Source organism: Lepisma saccharinum, chromosome 30, assembly GCF_977018435.1.
Source record: "Lepisma saccharinum chromosome 30, izLepSacc3.1, whole genome shotgun sequence".
Taxonomy (NCBI): domain Eukaryota; kingdom Metazoa; phylum Arthropoda; class Insecta; order Zygentoma; family Lepismatidae; genus Lepisma; species Lepisma saccharinum.
This window is the reverse complement of record NC_139258.1, coordinates 11,162,022-11,180,926: the sequence shown is the minus strand read 5'-3', so window position 1 is coordinate 11,180,926 and position 18,905 is coordinate 11,162,022. Positions and strand designations below refer to the sequence as shown.

The window sequence follows — 18,905 nt, the reverse complement described above, 5'->3', positions numbered from 1 at the left end:
TTTTTATTTTTTTTTTGCATCATGAGGAGAAAAACATCGTAGCAGTTGGGGCGCTCAAAACATCGTAGGAGAGAGAGAGAGGTCCCGTTTAGGTCGTAGCAGTGGGGGGCCACACATTGTAGAAGATCACACATGAGTTTTAAAAAAAAAACACATCGTGGTAGATTACGCTGATAGTAAGGTCGTAGTAGATTACACTGAGGGGACCTTACAGTGAGAGGAGACAGCAGACTTATAGGAAAGTCATTTCAAAAATATAGATCAAAGGGCGAGGTTAGCATAAGAGCAGGAGGTAAAAAAAATAGCTTATAAAGTGATGCCAGAGCTTTTCTTCTGTCCACTTTTCTCTCATTGCAGGTTAGTTTAGTCCGTAAAACGTCTTAAAATAAAAAAAAATGGTTCCCGCCATAAGGGAGGAGGCCCGGTAAGAAGAGGGTTGGGGGGGTAGAGAGGAGGAAGCATTAACACCGCTATTGCCAGTTGGCGTCGTCGTCTTCTTCATCTTACTGCACACTTATCATCTTACAGAAGGCTACGCCGTCAACTTGTAACTTGTAGGTTAGCCTCGCCTGTGAAATATCATATGTTTAAAAACAAAAAAACAAGAGGTTTGTGAAGCAACTAGTCAGTGTTGCCAACTCCTATTGGTAGGTTAGCTTCGCCTGTAAAATATCACCATGGTGAAATTTTCTTGGGGTGGGTTGGCAACACTGAACCCCACTTAATGTTTGTGAACTGTCTATTTGGGTCTACTTTCGTTGTGTCAAGCTAAAAAACTCACCCGATATACATATACATACCTACGTCGTAAAAAAGGCTACGCTCAAAGGGCCCCTTTGTACTTGATGAGATTTGCCCAAAGGCCCCGTCAACAATTACATCGTAAAACGTTACGAGAAAAAGAAGGGTCCATGAGGTTTAAAGACACACCGTAAAAGGTTACGCCACAAAGGGCCCACAAGGCTACGAGAAGAAGGGGCCCATGAGGTTTTTAAGCACATCGTAAAAGCTAAGGGCCCCTCAAAAATGCATCGCAGAAGGCTACGCCGAGGGCTCATTCGATGCTAGGCCAAGGGTCCGTGGGCTCTCGAACGCGTCGAAAAAGGTTACGAGAAAGGGCCCATGAGGTTTAAACACATCGTGCAAGGCTATGGGACCCCAAAAATATATCGTAGAAGGCTACACCGAGGTATCTCGGTACTTATGGTGAGATTCGTACAAATGGTTACTTTGAATCGGGCTTATACTGGTACATCATGATTGTCATGTTTGTCCTCCATGACAATCATTTCAACACAATTTCACATGTGCATTTTACAATGAAATTGTTGGGTAGGTGGTCATTTTTTACACTTCAATGTATAGGAGAAAACAAAGGGTTTAAGGAACCCGTTGTTAAAGGTTAAGATTGCAAGGTTCTAAAGGGACCTGAACAAGACGAAACGAAACACATTAAGGAGCCTATCGTACCCAAGGCATTGGGTAAGAAGTGTCAAGTCTTAACATAGCAGGAAGCAGAGAAAGGAATGCGGAATAAGCAATTAGGCAAACGTTAGGTTATTGACTTGAGAGGCGTATGTGGAATGAGCGTTGGAATCGAGAGTTGGGTGGACAGTTGGCGAGGATACGAGAGAGAGTAAAGATCACGGATGGTGAGAGAGAACGGAAGTGGGCGACGATTATTGGACGATGGTGCGCAGTGGCGTGCCCAAGGGAGGGTTGGTGGGGTATATAACCCCCTCCCCTTTGGCCCAGTATTCCTAAATAAAAGAACGTCAAATATAGGAAAAGATGGCGAAATGTGGGCTGACTACCAGAAAAAGTGTACATAATTCTTTCCTTTCGAGAATCGTGAGCACGCCACTGATGGTGCGTGAACAGAGTGAATTCTGACGGGGAGGTCAGTCAGACATGTGATAATTGAGAGGACAAGTGTGGAAATAAGCTTCATCTAATTGAGCAGATCCCAACCAAAGTTCATTTTGAAGGTTCTTTTAAATATGGATTTTCAAGTTTATCTGCAAATTCTTGAACCATTGTGTTCAATAGTTTCACAGATTTTGTGATGTTTACTAGGATACACAAGTGAAAAAATGGGGTAAAACTTATTTATTGAGTTTACCTTTATTTAACATGCTGTATTAATCCAGCTCCATTCCCAGACTTTCACATTCCTCTTTAACATCAACACCACCATGAACAAGATTTTTATAAAAATGATGATAGACGGGTGGTATATATTTCAATAGTTTCATCAGGTCATTGTATTTAGCATTCTTAATTTTTCTCTGTTCATTGTAACTTAAACAACGAAACATCTAAAGTTTTACCTCGTTTCCTAAAATTAACTGTTTGATGCACGTCAATGTCAGAATAAGATAAGATAAACTAAATTTTACAATATCTGGATTATCATGTTCCACAATAATGGAAGTAACCTTACGTGAAAGCAGAGGAGCACCATCAACATATTTTTTCTGATGATAAATTTTGAACTAATACCATTTTGAATATCAACAAAATCTTCCCTGTTCATGTTATTATTAGTGAAAGGATTTCTGACTCTTGCTGCTTGCTTGGGGTAATACACACACTGCATCTTCCTTTTCTTCTTCTCAATAGCTTCATTCTTCACCGTATATTCTGTCCTTTTTGTATGCCTTTCCAGGTTCATTTTCTCGATTAAATTAAACAAATAGGTGTTCTGCTTATTACAATCACCAAGGCCATAAAACTTTTAAAGCAATGTCGTTCACATCGCCAGACAAACGTTGAAACACGCAAGTTAAACTAGGAAAGTTACAGCACTTCTCTAATGGTTGACGTTTATTTTCTGGAACCACAGTTAAAGTTTTTGTTAGATATGACTTGACACTGTTTCTGCGTAACTTCCGTTTGTTTATTACCCATTCAGTTGAGTCTTTGACTCGTTTTTTAGCTTTTTTGCGGAGCTTCTGGCATAACAACACACTCAGTCACGGACGTTGTCATATTGTCTTCAACGCCACCGCACTCGTAGCGGACATGAACAAAAGCACACACAGTTGGGATATGTCACTGATAATATTTTCATTTTCCTTACGGACGAACGTTAAAGGTGGAATATGAGAGTTTTGGCATATCCCAATTCTTTTGATACTTCAGCATATGAAAGGTAGGTGGCAGCAGTATACCGTTATACTTATATCTCAAAATTCGAGGTCGGTTGGGATCTGCCGTTATTATTCTGAGCGCTTCAATTGTGAGGCAAGTAATATCCTTTTATAGACAAATCCATATCTGTTCAGTCATGGAGAGTACAAAACCCATATCTAACTTAAGTAAATTCTATTACCATTCCTTTAAATGTAATATCTTTCATTTAGGCCAAGCGAGTGATTACCAACTGAAAGATGAATGATGAATAACTACACCACCCAATACAACCTAAAGGTCTCTACTTCAGTCCCAACGCAGTATTAGCATTGCGTTACGAAAGTGAAAATAAACTAGAAACTTCCTGACGGACAGTGAAAGAAACCAGCTCTACGTAAAGAGCTAAAAACATTTGTTAAAACATATTCAACAAGAATATGCCAAATTACATCACAGACATGACCAGTGTTGCCACATGAAGGGAAATTTCCCTTTTGGAGGGAAATTCGGACTGAAATTTTACCCAAAAGGGAAAAGGTAATTTCGATGAAAAATACCACAATTTCAGTGAAATTTTAAGACATCTGATTACATTATTACAGTATATGTTAAATTCCAGTTTCATATCACATTTTCATGTTTTCTGTTCTTTTTCTGATCCCTTGAATATAGACTGTATCTATTTATAATTCTGTTAAGTACATCGCTTTTCTGCACCTTCGGATAATAGTAACGATGAGGATTAACGATTAAATGGATTCCTGACCAGGATCCAAATCTGGAACATCTGGTCAGGAAGCGATGAAAGTGACATCTATGTGAAAAATTTAACATGTTTTATTCACACGGACATGGACCAACGGAAATACTGCTACTACTGCTTCCACCACCACTAATAATAATAATAACTACAGCTACTGCTATACTACCACTAATAATACTTATTATTATTGTATGATTTGCTTAGGTGAAGGGAAAAAGTGGTCCAAAAAGGGATATATTGCCCCTTGGAAAGGGAAATTGTGCCCTCATATTGTGGCAACACTGGACATGACACATTGGAGGGTCCAGATTGAAATGTAATATCAGATACAAGAAATCAACGGTAGCAATTGCTGGCAGCTTTCAAGTGTAGCCGTTAGTATAGTTGATTGTTTATACTGGTTATTTGTTGTAACTGCCGTTAGTATAATTGATTGTTTATACTGGTTATTTGTTGTAACTGCCGTTAGTATAATTGATTGTTTATACTGGTTATTTGTTGTAACTGCCGTTATATAATTGATTGTTTATACTGGTTATTTGTTGTAACTGCCGTTATATAATTGATTGTTTATACTGGTTATTTGTTGTAACTGTCATTTCGCATAATTCTTTATGCAATTCTTCAAAGAGACGTAAAATGTGTCGATACCAATTTTTTAAAAAATAGTCCCTACAAGAAGGGTACAGTTTTTATTTGTTCTAACAATAGAACAAGGAAATCCAGCAAACAATGAAAGTTCAAAAATCACTTGCTTTTGAAATCAATTTTAATTTATATAGACCAACAAACTGTTTGTGAATACGTTGTCCTCCGTTATTACAAGTAGCACATATTGAAACAAGAGAGAAAATATATTATCTATTATTTTAAATGCAACCAAGATGTGATTCAATAATTGACACTGTGCATTGTTGCTCACACGTTTTACTCTCCTTCTAGGTAAAAATGGTGTCCCAAGGAGCGCAGACGAACGGGGATCGACCCAGAAGACTTATGAAGTCCCTCTCCGAGGCGGGGCAGTTTCACGGTTACGACCCCGACGTTTTCGATAATGGCAACGGCCCTCCACCACACGAACCCCTACACAGGGCCCAGTCCGAGGAACCCCGCTCGTCGGTCGGTAGACAGCCCACTCCAGGACCGGGCCTGGAGCCTCCGGAGGAGAAGCAGCAGAAGAAGAAGACGAAGAAGGACTACAAGGAGATCTTCATAGACTTCGAGCCCCAGGAGAGGCGAGGGAAGAAGAGGCTTCTTCAGAAGACCCTCTCGGAAGGGGAGATCTTGTTGGAGAGGCGACGGGCGCAGACGTTCGCGTCCGGATACATGGAGGTCGACGTGGACATCACCAAGAGCGAGGATGTCATCGAGCGGTACCGAGTCCAGGAGGAAATGTTCCTGGAACCTCTGGAGAAGCGATCTGCCTCCCTGTTCTCGTCGATACCCGACAACCTAGCCACCTCCCAGTTGGAGGATCAGCAGGAGGATGAGTTCCACGAGAACCTGATATACCGCGGGTTCTTCAGGAAGAGAAGCATGTCGCTCGAAGACTCAGTTTCCATAGAAACGAATCGGTCCGGAGACTCGGAGGTTCGGCCGTTCGATGCGGATTTAAGGAGCCAGGTCGGTGACACCCCTCGCCGTCTGTCGCCGTTCGCGTCGTCGGATTCGCTGGGCGACTACCGGGACCAAAGCAGCGACGGGCTGTGGAACGAGTCGCAGACCACCGTCCTCCACGCCGGAGCAGAGTCCAACAGCACCACCATCATGGCCCCCAGCCTGTCGGATTCCGAGAACGGGACCCACGTCAGCTCTTCGGACCTCAGCTCGGCCGCGGTCACTCCGTCCACCAAACGGAAGCAGCTGCTCCTTCAGCGCAGCAGCATAGAGACCGAAGCCTTGGACGAGGCCGAAGAGGAGGCGCTGGTTCCGACCTCGTCGGTTGCGTCGCAACCCCATAAAGGAAAGGCCCTCCCGACCGTTCCAGTCTCGGAAGACACCGCGAAGAAAAAGCCGCTTCCCGAACGACGCGGGGACGACAGGAGGAGAGGGTTACTGCCAGACGCGAGGATCAAAGCGCGCGGCGGTCGGTCTCCGGGCTCCGAATTCAGAAAAAACCTGTCGCCTGCCTTCAGAACCCCCGAACGGGACGAGGCCGAACGTCCCCGGAGCCCAAAGGTGGACCTGTCGAGAACGGACTCCGGGAAGACCACCGACCATTCGGAAACCTCGGAGGATTATATCACAGCCACCGACAATTCCGGAACCGACACGAGTTCGAAGCTAAGCGGTTCCTACAGAGCGACCAAGGAGAAAGTGGAGGGTATGGGCGAGGGGAGTTCTTTTGAGAGTGCGTCGTCGATATACAGCCTCGCCCGCGCGGATATCAACAACGACGACTTTCTTGTGCCTTCTCCTCCTAACCTGGAGGAAATCAAAGAGAATCCCAGCGAGCAACCGACGCCGAACGTGGAGACGACGGCCGCCGAACAGTACGACAGCGAAGGACCGGACACCGAGAGGACACCGCGCGTCAGTTTGGTCCCTCCGATGAGTCCGAAGGACATCACGTCTCCCAGCGGAGAGAGCAGCAGCTCCGGGAGCTACAGCCTGGAAGGAAGCTCCGTGGAATTGCTGAAGTTCGAAGATGCGCGCGTTTCTCCCGTGTGCGCCGAGCAACATAAACCGAAAGAAAAGGAAGCAGCCGTTTCGCCGAAGTACCAGGTTGCCTCCCCCGAAAGCACGCTGACCCCTAGCAAGTGCCGACACGAGAGGAACAAGTCTATATCCGACACCGACGACCGAAGCTCGAAACGCTCCAGTTACTACAGCTCGCCGATCGAGGACCGGAACGGCGACGGGAGGGAATCGTCGCAGGAAACGCGGGAGTGGACCGACGAGGAGAAGCAGAGGCTCAAGAAGGGCATGAAGCTGGACATCCCACCCAGCACCTCAGTGCTGGAAGAGACGCAGCCGAACGGGGCTCGAGAGACGACAACGCCTCCGTCGAAAATCGGAGAAGTGCGACGAAAAAGTAAGACGAGAGAGAAGAAAGAATCTCCAGCAAAGTACGACGTCAAGAAGTCAACGTCGATTGACTTGCAAAAACCGCCTCCGGAGAGCGAAAGCAAGAAGGAGAAGGCGGTGGCAAGACGGACCAAGTCCCGCAGCAGGAGTCCCGTGAAATCCGGAGCGGAGTACAAGAGAATACTGACTACGGGTAAAGAAACAACGACGCTCGAACAAAAGGGCTTCTCGGGGCAACCCAAGAAGTCCAAGGAGAAGAAGGTCATCGAGGAGTCGATGGCGCCCGGTCTTGCCCGCAGCCCGGCCATGCACGAGGGCTTCAGAGCGGAGGACTGGTTCGTGGAGAGGACTCCCGTTCACACGCCGGAGAAGGCGCTCGAAGACCTCACGTCGGACGAATCCAGCAGCCAGATGACGGACACGGACAACAGAGGACCGTCTCCAAGGCGACAGCGAGACGCCGGGAGGGACTCCAAAGGGAGAAGGATCAGGGAGAGTCCTGGGAAGAGTCCAAGGCGGAGATCTGCCGGTAGGGCGAGTCCACAGAGGTCCAGAAGACGGAGTGGAAGTGGAGAGGAGAGGCAGGGAGCGGCTAGGCGAAGATCGGTGAGCAAGGAAGAAGCCAAGGAGACGATGAGCGAGGAGAGTCCACCGCGCTCAAACAGACTCAGTCCTCACCGCTTCTCGAAGAGTCCTGGAGGAAGTCCTCGAAGAAGTCCAGCCGGGAAAGCGTCATCAGCGCGAGGGTCTCCTAGACCCCAAACGGACTCCAGCGGGAAGGTGTACACGAGCCCGGACTCCAGCCGCCTCATGGCACTCAGCGCCGAATCCTTACGCTCCGTAAGCCCGGGCAGCGACAGCGTGTTCTACTCCGAGAGCATGGACTATGTGGAGAAAGGCAGCACGCGGACGGGAAGCGAACCGGAGCTCGTCTGCCACCAGTGCGGAGAACGGGTGCGTCCAAGGGAGATCGAGATGCTGGAGATGAAGCAGAGGGAAGCTGAGGAGATGGCGTCCGGCGAACAACCGGACACGGACATCGTGAAGCCGCCGGCGGGGTTCGCAGATTCACCCGAGGGACCAAAGAAGATAATCCCCGCGTTGCATCCTGGCGAGGGTCGAAGTGGAGGACAGAGTCCAGGAGACGGGACGAAGAGGGACGCGCCCCTGGGGAAGGAGGAAAAGCAGAAGGGGAAAGCTGACGACGCCGACAAACCCTCGGACGTCGTGGTTGTTCCTGGTCGCCTTTACAAGAAGCTGGAGAAGCGGTTTCGCTCGGAGGAGAGGGAGCGGAGACATCACAAGTTCCGGGCGGAAGGCGTTCGGGCCAAGTCAGAGGAACGAGGACGGGAGGAGCTCAGGGTCAAAGTACGGTAAGTCATATTAAGTATATATTAAACCTATTGGCTTGTAGGTCTGCGAAATAAAGAAACGCATTCTCAGGTATGCGCTTACGTCCTGCTGACAGATTATACAACATATTTTTGCGAATATACGGATTCACCCGTTTTTCTTTGAATATGTCAGTTTTATTTATAAATACACGAGATGAAACTTGCATCAGTATTTTGAATTCCCTCAGCTACCTTCCTAGGTTGACCAGATGAAAGATTGGTTTAATATACTTGATAAGAAAAGGTTAGAAAAGGAAGATTTAGTACATGTGTGGCATAGAAACATAAGATGAAATAAGACAATAAAAAGATGTAGGAAAATAAAATAATAAGCCATAGGATATGGTTGATATAGGTTTCCTTGAAAAAGAAGTATTTGCCCAGATAGCACAGACAGCTTGCTGCAAGCTTACAGAATGCTATGCTCGAAGTAAGCCATAATGTGTATCTTCATCTAAATTTATATATATATCTGTATAAACTGTTTGTAACATTATAGTTTAGTTTTGCAGCTGATAAAATTTTTCCTGCTCCCACCAAAATAGGCAATGGTTAGGCCGGAGAGTTCGATGAACTAACGAATCTCTTAACTTTATGCTGGTAATCAATTTTCCTGTACTTAGCTCCTGATTATATAGTCTGGAATGAAAATATTTATAATGGGAGTTTCACTTTTATTCATCACATTTCATTTTCTGATCTTCCTTGCAACTTCAATATCCACACATCTTTCGAAGAATAATAACACACATTTTTTTCACTAATTACAATCAAAGTTATCCTTATTTGTGTTACTAAAACTTATGTTTGTTTACATTTGAATCGCACTGCCATCTAGTGTATGCTGCAGAAAATGTAATCTTTGGTGTTTTATTCACATTGTAATTCATTCCACTGTATTTTGGTTTTATTTCATTTTGTCACTATTGTTTGTTTAATAAGTATCTCTATTGTTATATTAAATGGGTGTGTCTATTGTTTTATTATTTAAAAATGCATCCAATTACGCTAGCATGCATCAAGCTTACGTCCAGCTTGCCAAGTCAAGCTTGCTTGGACAAGCTATAAGGAAGCTATCGTAAGCTTGCCACAAGCTTATGTGCTATTTGGGTGGTGGTTGATGAGATAGGGCGGGGTGAGTTACTTCTTGAAAACCACAGACTTGACAGGGACTTAATCATCAGCTGAAACGGATGGTTTCTGAAAATAAGATTTTGTGGTTGAAGTTAGATCAGGAGGGAGTGATATTCTACTGGAATACGAAGGACGTGGTGAATGAAAAGGAAACATTTCAGCCATAATTGAGGTGAATCGCCTGAGAAGACCACACCAGCTTGCAGATCGGCGAGTAGGCGCTTTCGATGCTTTTTTTATATCAGCACAGAAAACTGATGCGTTCCCATCCCAGTCTGTCCCAGCTCCCCGTCACTCATAGACCCCAGTTCATTTACTGAATGTACGAACCATCATAGCTATGTCTTGTCAATGTGTGAATGTTAGGGGTGGGTTTTACTCGTATGATCGACCAGGCGTTGTAAAAGGGGCGGAAAGGAAGGAGTGAACGAGACAGGGGGCTTCGTCGGTCACGTTCGTTCAGCGCGCAGGCGGGAAGCTCGTGCTCACTGACCTCCAAAACAAGGTGCCCAAACCTTTGATAGGCTTTTACAACCATTCAAAAGACTTCTTAAATGTTGTTATTGAACTGTTTAAAAGTGTTCGAAGTGGTAATTCCGTAACGAACCGTGAAGTTCGTGGGATCTTACCAAGAATGTTAACCAATTAATCAATGGGTGATGTAAGTTACTCATCATTCATCCTCTGATGAGAGCTCTCGTCATTGGCATGACGAGTTAACGCTTGGCAATACGAAAGGTACAAATAAGATTAAGGAACTAAACTGCAGAAAAGACAATGGTCACTCGTTGGGTTTTGTGAACCTTTGAACCTGAATCATGGCTGGGTGTTAGGATAGTTACCTGTCTATCTGATGAATTATGATGAATAAAATATACGAAGTCCTCTGTTGGTTTCTCAATTGGTTGACCAGAGCGTCGTCTCACTTCTGCCCTACTGCTCTCCTAACCTCTTCTCCCTTCTCAACTCCAATCCAAAAGTCAGCCCCCTCTCAGCTTGTCTCACCTCTATATCACTAGGCCATGGAGCTCTTCCTCCATGCCGAATCGTGTTTTTAATTGCCACTATGCAAACCGCCGACTCCATAGGCAGAAGAAACTACCTGTTTCCTGGATAGCTCAGGAGGTTTGCATAGCACAACACAGTGCATTGTTTACATGCCTCAGAGGCTGAGACAACTGAGAAAAACAAGTGAATGCCCTGGTTAACGTGAATCATTCAGAGAGACTTTATAAAATAAACATATATTCTTAGGGATTGATACGATTCCTAGGTGGGGTAGATGCTTGATCGATGTTGGGTATAGGTGGGAGGGTGCTTGTATGGTTCAGCATGGATACAATGAAGCAAGTGGGGAGAATTCTTACAGATTCATGCTGACTGGGGGATGCTTTACGTAAATATTCTTAACTGGGGGCGTGAATTTCGCCTCAACCGAATTGCGCACAGATTTTGATCGAACGTTGCCACTTTGATAGCTTTAAAGTCTGTGCGCAAAACTGATTTTTTCTTTAGACAAAAAGAGAGAGAGAAATTAGAAATAAAATAGTAAATCTCTTAAGGATTAAATAAAAATATAATTTGACCAGTAAATGTAGCAAGTCAAGATACAATTTTCATACCAATTTACATAATACAGTAAGTCACTATTGATGTTTTCAAGATACAATTTTCATTCCAATTTACTCAAACTCAAAAGTTAAGTTAGGTTAGGTTAGGGCAATGACTGCAAAAGAAACACTTCTGTCAATCGAAGCTCGTGACCTTCGGTATAAATACGGAGATACACAGACCATTACATTCTAGTCCACCAATCAGGTTCATCCTCTATGTCTATCTAATGCTACCCTTCCAGCAAAAACACGTGTAAGTCCACACACACAAACAAACACAACAGAAGTGAGAACGGCTTGAGAACATTCTACATCTGACAACATCGCCTCATTTTTTCGTGCGCAATCCTGTACATTGTGACAGCTTGTCAACGGCTCATCAGATACCACTGATAAAACCGGAAAAGTGTGCGCAATCCGGCTGTAGCCGTGAATTTCAATACTACATAGTACTCCAAGTCAAAAAGTTGCAAAGGTCGTCAGCATATTGATAAATGTTTTTGGATAATTTTATAAAAGTTCGGAAAAGTCCGTGCCCCGCTAACTAGTGCCAATATGATATTTTTTTGTTGTTGTGTTAGTTTGCTGTGTCAAAAATGGATAACTCCCAGCAACCTTCCCTTGGCAAATCAATTTTGAAATTTCCATCTGCCTTCATACATGAACCTTGTGGAATGTCTGTTGGAGAGATTGAACAAATTGTACTCTATTTCAGCCCACACGCGCGTTCTACCGACGCAAGCATGGAGGTGATTGGTTCACGAAATTCGGACTCCGTCCCCTGTACTCATGGAGACAGCCTTACGGACCTCAACGAGGATGACGATGAGACAGGCAAGTATTCCAGTGAAATAAGCTAAACTTTGGTTGTTCCTCCATCGTGGAAATTTTGTAAAGTAAGACAGTATATGTCAGGTGATACATTTCGATTTCGATTTTAAAACATGAGGTGGCCAATGCCTTCTTATAAGAAGGCCTGTGCAGATACTTTCTTTACATGCAACGTCATCATTGGTAGGTTACTGCTGCTCTAGGTGGAAGAAGTGCATTATTTTATCAAACGAGGAAATGCAATATGGTCAAAGGCTTGCCACGGCTGTAGGTTTTGGCGCTGATTCTTGAAAGAAGGAACTATGGACAGTTTGAACATTGCTTTTGCGTGTTTGGAAAATAATTTTTCTTTCCAAACTCGAACAAAACATTGCTTGAATTGTCCATTGTTCCTTACCCATAGAATCCGTTATACTCGTCATACATCCGGGTACTTCCAGTATTGAATTGATCAGAAAGATCAGTGCCATCTGACATTTGTTTGTAAGATACTTGAATATGGTTCACTACGGTTATTCATTTCTTGTTTCTTCTTCCACCAGGGGTGTACGCCGAATCCTATAGGAGCGCCACCTGGATCTACATCGGCGACACGGAAGAGCTGAAGGTGTGGCAGAAGCCAGATACTCGAATCGACGATAGAGGTCAGTTCAGTGTAATTTGGTTCGTTCCGTCTTTATTTAACCACGTAAGGGGAGCAAGTGGGGCGACGTCCCCCTTGCAAATGAATAGCAAAGTAAAATTATATATTTCACACATATAATTTCATTTCAGTCCCAGTAATTTGTTAACGGGAACATGATAAATTCAAACTGAAAGAGTGGTTTTTTTTTGTGTGTGTGAGCTTAACGCCATTGTTGGGGGAAACATGTCTCGTTTGCACTCCCGCCGCCGGAGCATTGCCCCCCTCACTGGGTCCACGTCCAAGCTTAGTTGTTCTGTCCCTTGTTCCCTTCTCACGGACCTTGTTATTGGTAATTAATACAACAAAATTCCTTATTCAGTACATAGTCTTCGAGCCAATATATGTTTCACACCGTCGTTGGATACATAAAGTTTGCCGACCCTATGGCCAAGCACTTTACGTTGTCCACTTTCGGATTCGCCACGAGGTTTACGGGTTCGAATCCCGGCCTGGGTATGGATGTTCTTTGCGCGTTTCCCTTCATCAGATTCATCTAATTATTATTCATCGTCATCGTCGCGATTAACCAAAAGAGGCAAGAAGAGCTATGCTAAATAACAAAAAATACGAGGTTTGAAGGTCGATTCTGAATATATTTTGTCCACTGAATTTTTAAAAATGGGTACTGGGATATTTTGTCCCAACGGTCGAATCATAGTTTAAAATAATAGTTTTTTTTTTTTTTTAACTTGACATCCAGAATTTGAATAGCTATCGTCAGGCGTGAGTACTGAGGTTTGTCCACTATCCACGAATAGGCTAATCGGGACTGGGCCTACAGTTTATAGTGGGATCCGAACCACTTGTACCTCCACCGGGAATCGAACCCGGAACCCCTTGATTACAAGGCGACGACGCTACCACTGCGCCATGGCGGAAGCCCTTGTATTGAGCGATTAGAATATACTAGGTTATTTTAACAGTAGCGTCTTGCGTCTGTCAAATTCTCTGAGAGGGGGGGTACAACGGGTACAACTAGAATCTTCGATTTAGGGGGTACAGTACCCCCCTTCAAAAGTTTTGGGTGGTACGATGTTCCTGCGCCACTGATTCTGTATATTTCCTTCCACGTTTGGCTAATCGTGAGATAATGGTGAGTGATGAAATTGATGAATGGACACTCACAAAAGAACGAACAGATCGGGATTCGAACATGGCATGGGCCGGCCCCTGTGGCGGAGTGGTTAGCACATCGCGCTACGATGCCAGGGGTCCCGGGTTCGAGTCCCGGCTTGAGCATGGATGTTTGTGAGTGTCAATTCATCAATTTCATCGTATCATCGCTCATCCCGCAGAAAAGTGAAGTAAGATAAAGCAAATCAATCAATCAAGAAGCGAAGTAACGTAAAGCAAATCAATCAATCAAAAAGCGAAGTAAAATCAATCAATCAATCAAAAAGTGAAGTAAAATTAAGCAAATCAATCAATCAAAAAGCAAAGTAAAATCAATCAATCAAAAAGTGAAGTAAAATGAAGCAAATCAATCAATCAAGAAGCGAAGTAAGATAAAGCAAATCAATCAATCAAGAAGCGAAGTAAAATAAAGCAAATCAATCAATCAAAAACCGAAGTAAAATCAATCAATCAATCAAAAAGTGAAGTAAAATTAAGCAAATCAATCAATCAAAAAGCGAAGTAAAATCAAAAAGTGAAGTAAAATTAAGCAAATAAATCAATCAAAAAGCGAAGTAAAATCAATCAATCAATCAAAAAGTGAAGTAAAATAAAGCAAATCCATCAATCAAGAAGCGAAGTAAGATAAAGCAAGTCAATCAATCAAGAAGCGAAGTAAAATAAAGCAAATCAATCAATCAAAAAGCGAAGTAAAAATCAATCAATCAAAAAGTGAAGTAAAATTAAGCAAATCAATCAATCAAAAAGCGAAGTAAAATCAATCAATCAAAAAGTGAAGTAAAATTAAGCAAATCAATCAAAAAGCGAAGTAAAATCAATCAATCAATCAAAAATTGAAGTAAAATAAAGCAAATCCATCAATCAAAAAGCGAAGTAAAATCAATCAATCAATCAAAAAGTGAAGTAAAATTAAGCAAATCAATCAATCAAAAAGCGAAGTAAAATCAAAAAGTGAAGCAAAATTAAGCAAATAAATCAATCAAAAAGCGAAGTAAAATCAATCAATCAATCAAAAAGTGAAGTAAAATAAAGCAAATCCATCAATCAAGAAGCGAAGTAAGATAAAGCAAGTCAATCAATCAAGAAGCGAAGTAAAATAAAGCAAATCAATCAATCAAAAAGCGAAGTAAAATCAATCAATCAAAAAGTGAAGTAAAATTAAGCAAATCAATCAATCAAAAAGCGAAGTAAAATCAATCAATCAATCAAAAAGTGAAGTAAAATTAAGCAAATCAATCAAAAAGCGAAGTAAAATCAATCAATCAATCAAAAAGTGAAGTAAAATTAAGCAAATCAATCAATCGAACCTGGCATGAGTAATGAGGCTGTATAGATTTCTTACCCTGGATTCGAGAACTAATTTTTAATGTAGGGACCAGCAGAAAAAGCTGACGGTTTTGAAAGGTGTTTATAAAGAGAGCAATTAATGTAATGCAAGGTTGCATAATCAAAATTGCTACAAAAATAATTGCCATTTTCAGTGCTTACATTGATTTTTCTTTGTTCTGAAAATTGTGTCCGATAAATGACGACCTCCATTCCTTACACATTCATGTAGCCTTGCCTTTAAGTTGGACGTCTCGTCGCCCTCATGAGCATTTCATTGCCTAACTTGAGATCACCAATTGTTGTTCAAATGGTTTGAATGTTCACAAATGACACAATTGGATTGTTGTGTGAGGTCTTTCAACGGAAGAGTGGGGGGGGGGGGGTGCTCATTGGCTTCGTCGCTCAACGCCGAAGATGGGGCACTTCCCTGGCCTCCTCGCTCCCCGGATCTGTCGATGTGTGATTATTTCCTCTGGGGCTACCTCAAATCAAAAGTGTATGTTGAGAGACCTCACACAATTGGGGATCTCGAGTTACCAAATCTGAATGAAATGCTCGTGAGGGCGACGAGACGTCCAACTTAAAGGCAAGGCTACATGAATGTGTAAGGAATGGAAGTCATCATTTATCGGACACAATTTTCAGAACAAAGAAAAATCAATGTAAGCACTGAAAATGGCAATTATTTTTGTAGCAATTTTGATTATGCAACCTTGCATTACATTAATTGCTCTCTTTATATACACACTAGCTGATTAGCCGGCGTTGCCCGGGTATTTATTTATCCCAATCTTGTATTAGACAGGAAAATAATGAATTCTAACTATAGTGTAAAATGTGACTAATTTTAAATGTGATCGTGAATGTCACCAATTAGCTTAGCGACTCCGAAAACTATGGATTCGACACTAATCTAGGTCATTTGTGGCATTTTATTTTTCACCCTCTCTCACCCCCCATGCCGATAGGTGATGAACTTGGAGTTGAACCGCATTGGGAGTGTCACCAAAACTATGATTCGCAACACAGCCTGAATGTTAGACAACCCGAGAAACACTTTCGTTTTGCGGATTGCATCGAGTCACGGATGTCTGTTTGTGCGGAATTTAATATCGGTGATTGTCTATTTTTTTTTTACAACTCCCCACCCCTAGAGGTGCCAGGGGTGTCTTACCCCCACAGTATTTCTTTCCAGATTGCAAGTGATACGTGTACCAAGTTTGGTTGAAATCGCTCCAGGCGTTCGAGAGTTATTGCTGAACAAACAAACACACACATATACACACATACATCCATTTTTATATATAGAGAGAAGATTTCAAAACCGTCAGCTTTTTCTGCCGGTCCCTGTACTATGTTATATCGAAATTTACAGAAAACACATTAACCAGGTTTTTGTGTAAGTGTAATAAAATATTTGTTGTTACTTTTAAATTGAATCTATTGACATCCACTTCTAGATAGGTCACAACACTTGAGTGAAAAGTGAGAAGGAATCATTCCTTTGTGTTAACATTTTCTTCAAATTACTAAAGTGTAAATCACCAACCCTGAGACCTTCTGTAAACAAACTGTCTCACCGATTCGATGTATCCCTCCGCGTCAGACCTTCCCGCAAGCATAGAACTCGCCATGTTGAAAGTGGCACTACTTCCTTTCTGTTCACATGATTACTTTCAGAAAATAACCAATGTTATAAAATATCATTATGTACACAAATCTCTAAGCTCATTGAAAGTTACAATGCATATTCCTACAAAATGTTCACACTTATCTTGCCTTGCCATGACACCAAGTTATTTTACGAAGTGCACTATATTTGGCGGAACAAAAATCATTATTAGGATGCTCGTCAAAGTTTCCAACCGCAAAAAATTTACGAACTTTCTTTATCTTGTTTTGATCATCATCGTCAATATATTTATTGGACTTACAGCATTGCATATGGCTGTTTATGCCCATTATATATTTTATTTACATAAGATACAATTTACATAAAATCTACAAACAAATTTCAAATACACTCCTATCTATATCAAACCTTAGAAATATACATTACCATGTTATATCATTTTGTCTAAAAAAATGCAAGTAAAATATATTCAATTCGCATGCAAGAAAGAAGCCAAATGTATGTGAAATGATTACTGGTGCAAAGAGTTAACCATAAAGGTGAAGCAATAAGTGCAAAAGAAAGAGTATTAGGTTTAAAGTGAGACGTCATTTGCTGCCGCGTATTCCATATTACAATTGGCCGTTGTTTTACCTTACGTTAAGAATCCTGTAACAACGCTGGATTTTCGTGTGGATTATTTTACTTCTATGAGTTTGCAATGCTTTCTGCATGCACGTTGTTTTGTTTATAGAAGGTAAACAACTGCTCCAAAACAAGAATCTACAGCCAAATTTAATGTTAAGCTTGTCAATATTTTAATTAAGTTGTACGGGGTAAGGGGCCACCTTCTGGTATTTTACCCAAAGTCAACCTCACTTCCGGTAACTGCTTCTTGCAGGCCACCAGAAAATTGTTTGTTGCTTTGTCCTGTGTGCTGAGTGCCCCTTTACAGCCTAAGCGTTTCACCTCCGAGAGAGTATTGTTGTGGGTTTTGTTAAGTAATGAATGAATGGCTTAGTTTTAGTAACTGAGTGAGGAAGTTTTTAATAGACATATTCTGTTTCCTTGTTAGGAGCCTGTCCCCAGTTTTTGTTACATCTTTTTGATATATGCAAGTAATATTTCGAGAATGTCCATTTTTCCCTGCAGAAGAGAAGAGCGACGAAGAACCTATGTCGTCTGTCCCTCGGAAGGCCTCCACGGACTCGACCAACTCCGAAAGGGACTTCAGGAGGAAGTACCAGGCGATCACCCACCGGATGGTTCACCGGAAATCCAGCGTTGAGATGTATCGCCGCCTTGCTTCCAAGTCCTTCGGTAAGTGCTTCTCCAGCAGAAAGACGCACCTCCCCATCTTGGCCGTAAGTAGCTTTTGGGATTGTGCATGCGGATTTCATTGCATGCTATTACTTCTTGACTAACTATTAGACTGCAGCAAGTGTCCCAGGTTCGAATTTTGATAAAGTCATAGTTGATCAACGTCCTCTTCTTCGGTAGCTGTTTAAGAAAAGTTATAACTGTGCCATGAAAAAAATATGCTCGTATATGGCGTCATGTTACAACTCTATTATTCACTCATGCATAGAGTATTCGATAGGTCATCTACATCATTTCAGGATTGCGCCATAAGCGCACATGGGCAATCTCTTCCACCCTGCCTTTCTTTCCCGATCTCTCACATGAATATTGTTTAAGCATTTTTCGATTGTGGACAAATCATTTCCATCTCAATCCCTCACGCATATTAACGTTTCACAGTTATTCTTGTTCAAGATACTTCTCTCGCTGTTACCTCAATCCTCCATGGATATTAACGTTTCACCGTTATTCTTGTCCAAGATACTTCTTTCGCTGTTGTCTCAATCCTCCGTGGATATTAACGTTTCACAGTTATTCTTGTCCAAGATACTTGTTTCTCTGTTATCTCAATCCTCCATGGATATTAACGTTTCACAGTTATTCTTGTCCAAGATACTTGTTTCGCTGTTATCTCAATCCCCCATGGATATTAACGTTTCACAGTTATTCTTGTCCAAGATACTTGTTTCGCTGTTATCTCAATCCTCCATGGATATTAACGTTTCACAGTTATTCTTGTCCAAGATACTTCTTTCGCTGTTATCTCAATCCTCTATGAATATTAACGTTTCACAGTTATTCTTGTCCAAGATACTTGTTTCTCTGTTATCTCAATCCTCCATGGATATTAACGTTTACAGTTATTCTTGTCCAAGCAATACTTCTT

At 42.3% G+C, this 18,905-nt stretch overlaps 1 protein-coding gene across 1 annotated transcript in view; it reads left to right on the top strand.

The window, feature by feature from the left end:
* LOC145981733 (uncharacterized) overlaps positions 1–18,905 on the top strand; it is a 606,033-nt gene that overhangs the window by 505,389 nt on the left and 81,739 nt on the right. The window contains exons 7-10 of the mRNA XM_083115142.1: positions 4,841–8,298; positions 11,782–11,900; positions 12,440–12,541; positions 17,810–17,977. Of these exons, the coding sequence (XP_082971268.1) occupies positions 4,841–8,298; positions 11,782–11,900; positions 12,440–12,541; positions 17,810–17,977 (3,847 nt within the window). The remainder of the gene's footprint in view (positions 1–4,840; positions 8,299–11,781; positions 11,901–12,439; positions 12,542–17,809; positions 17,978–18,905) is intronic.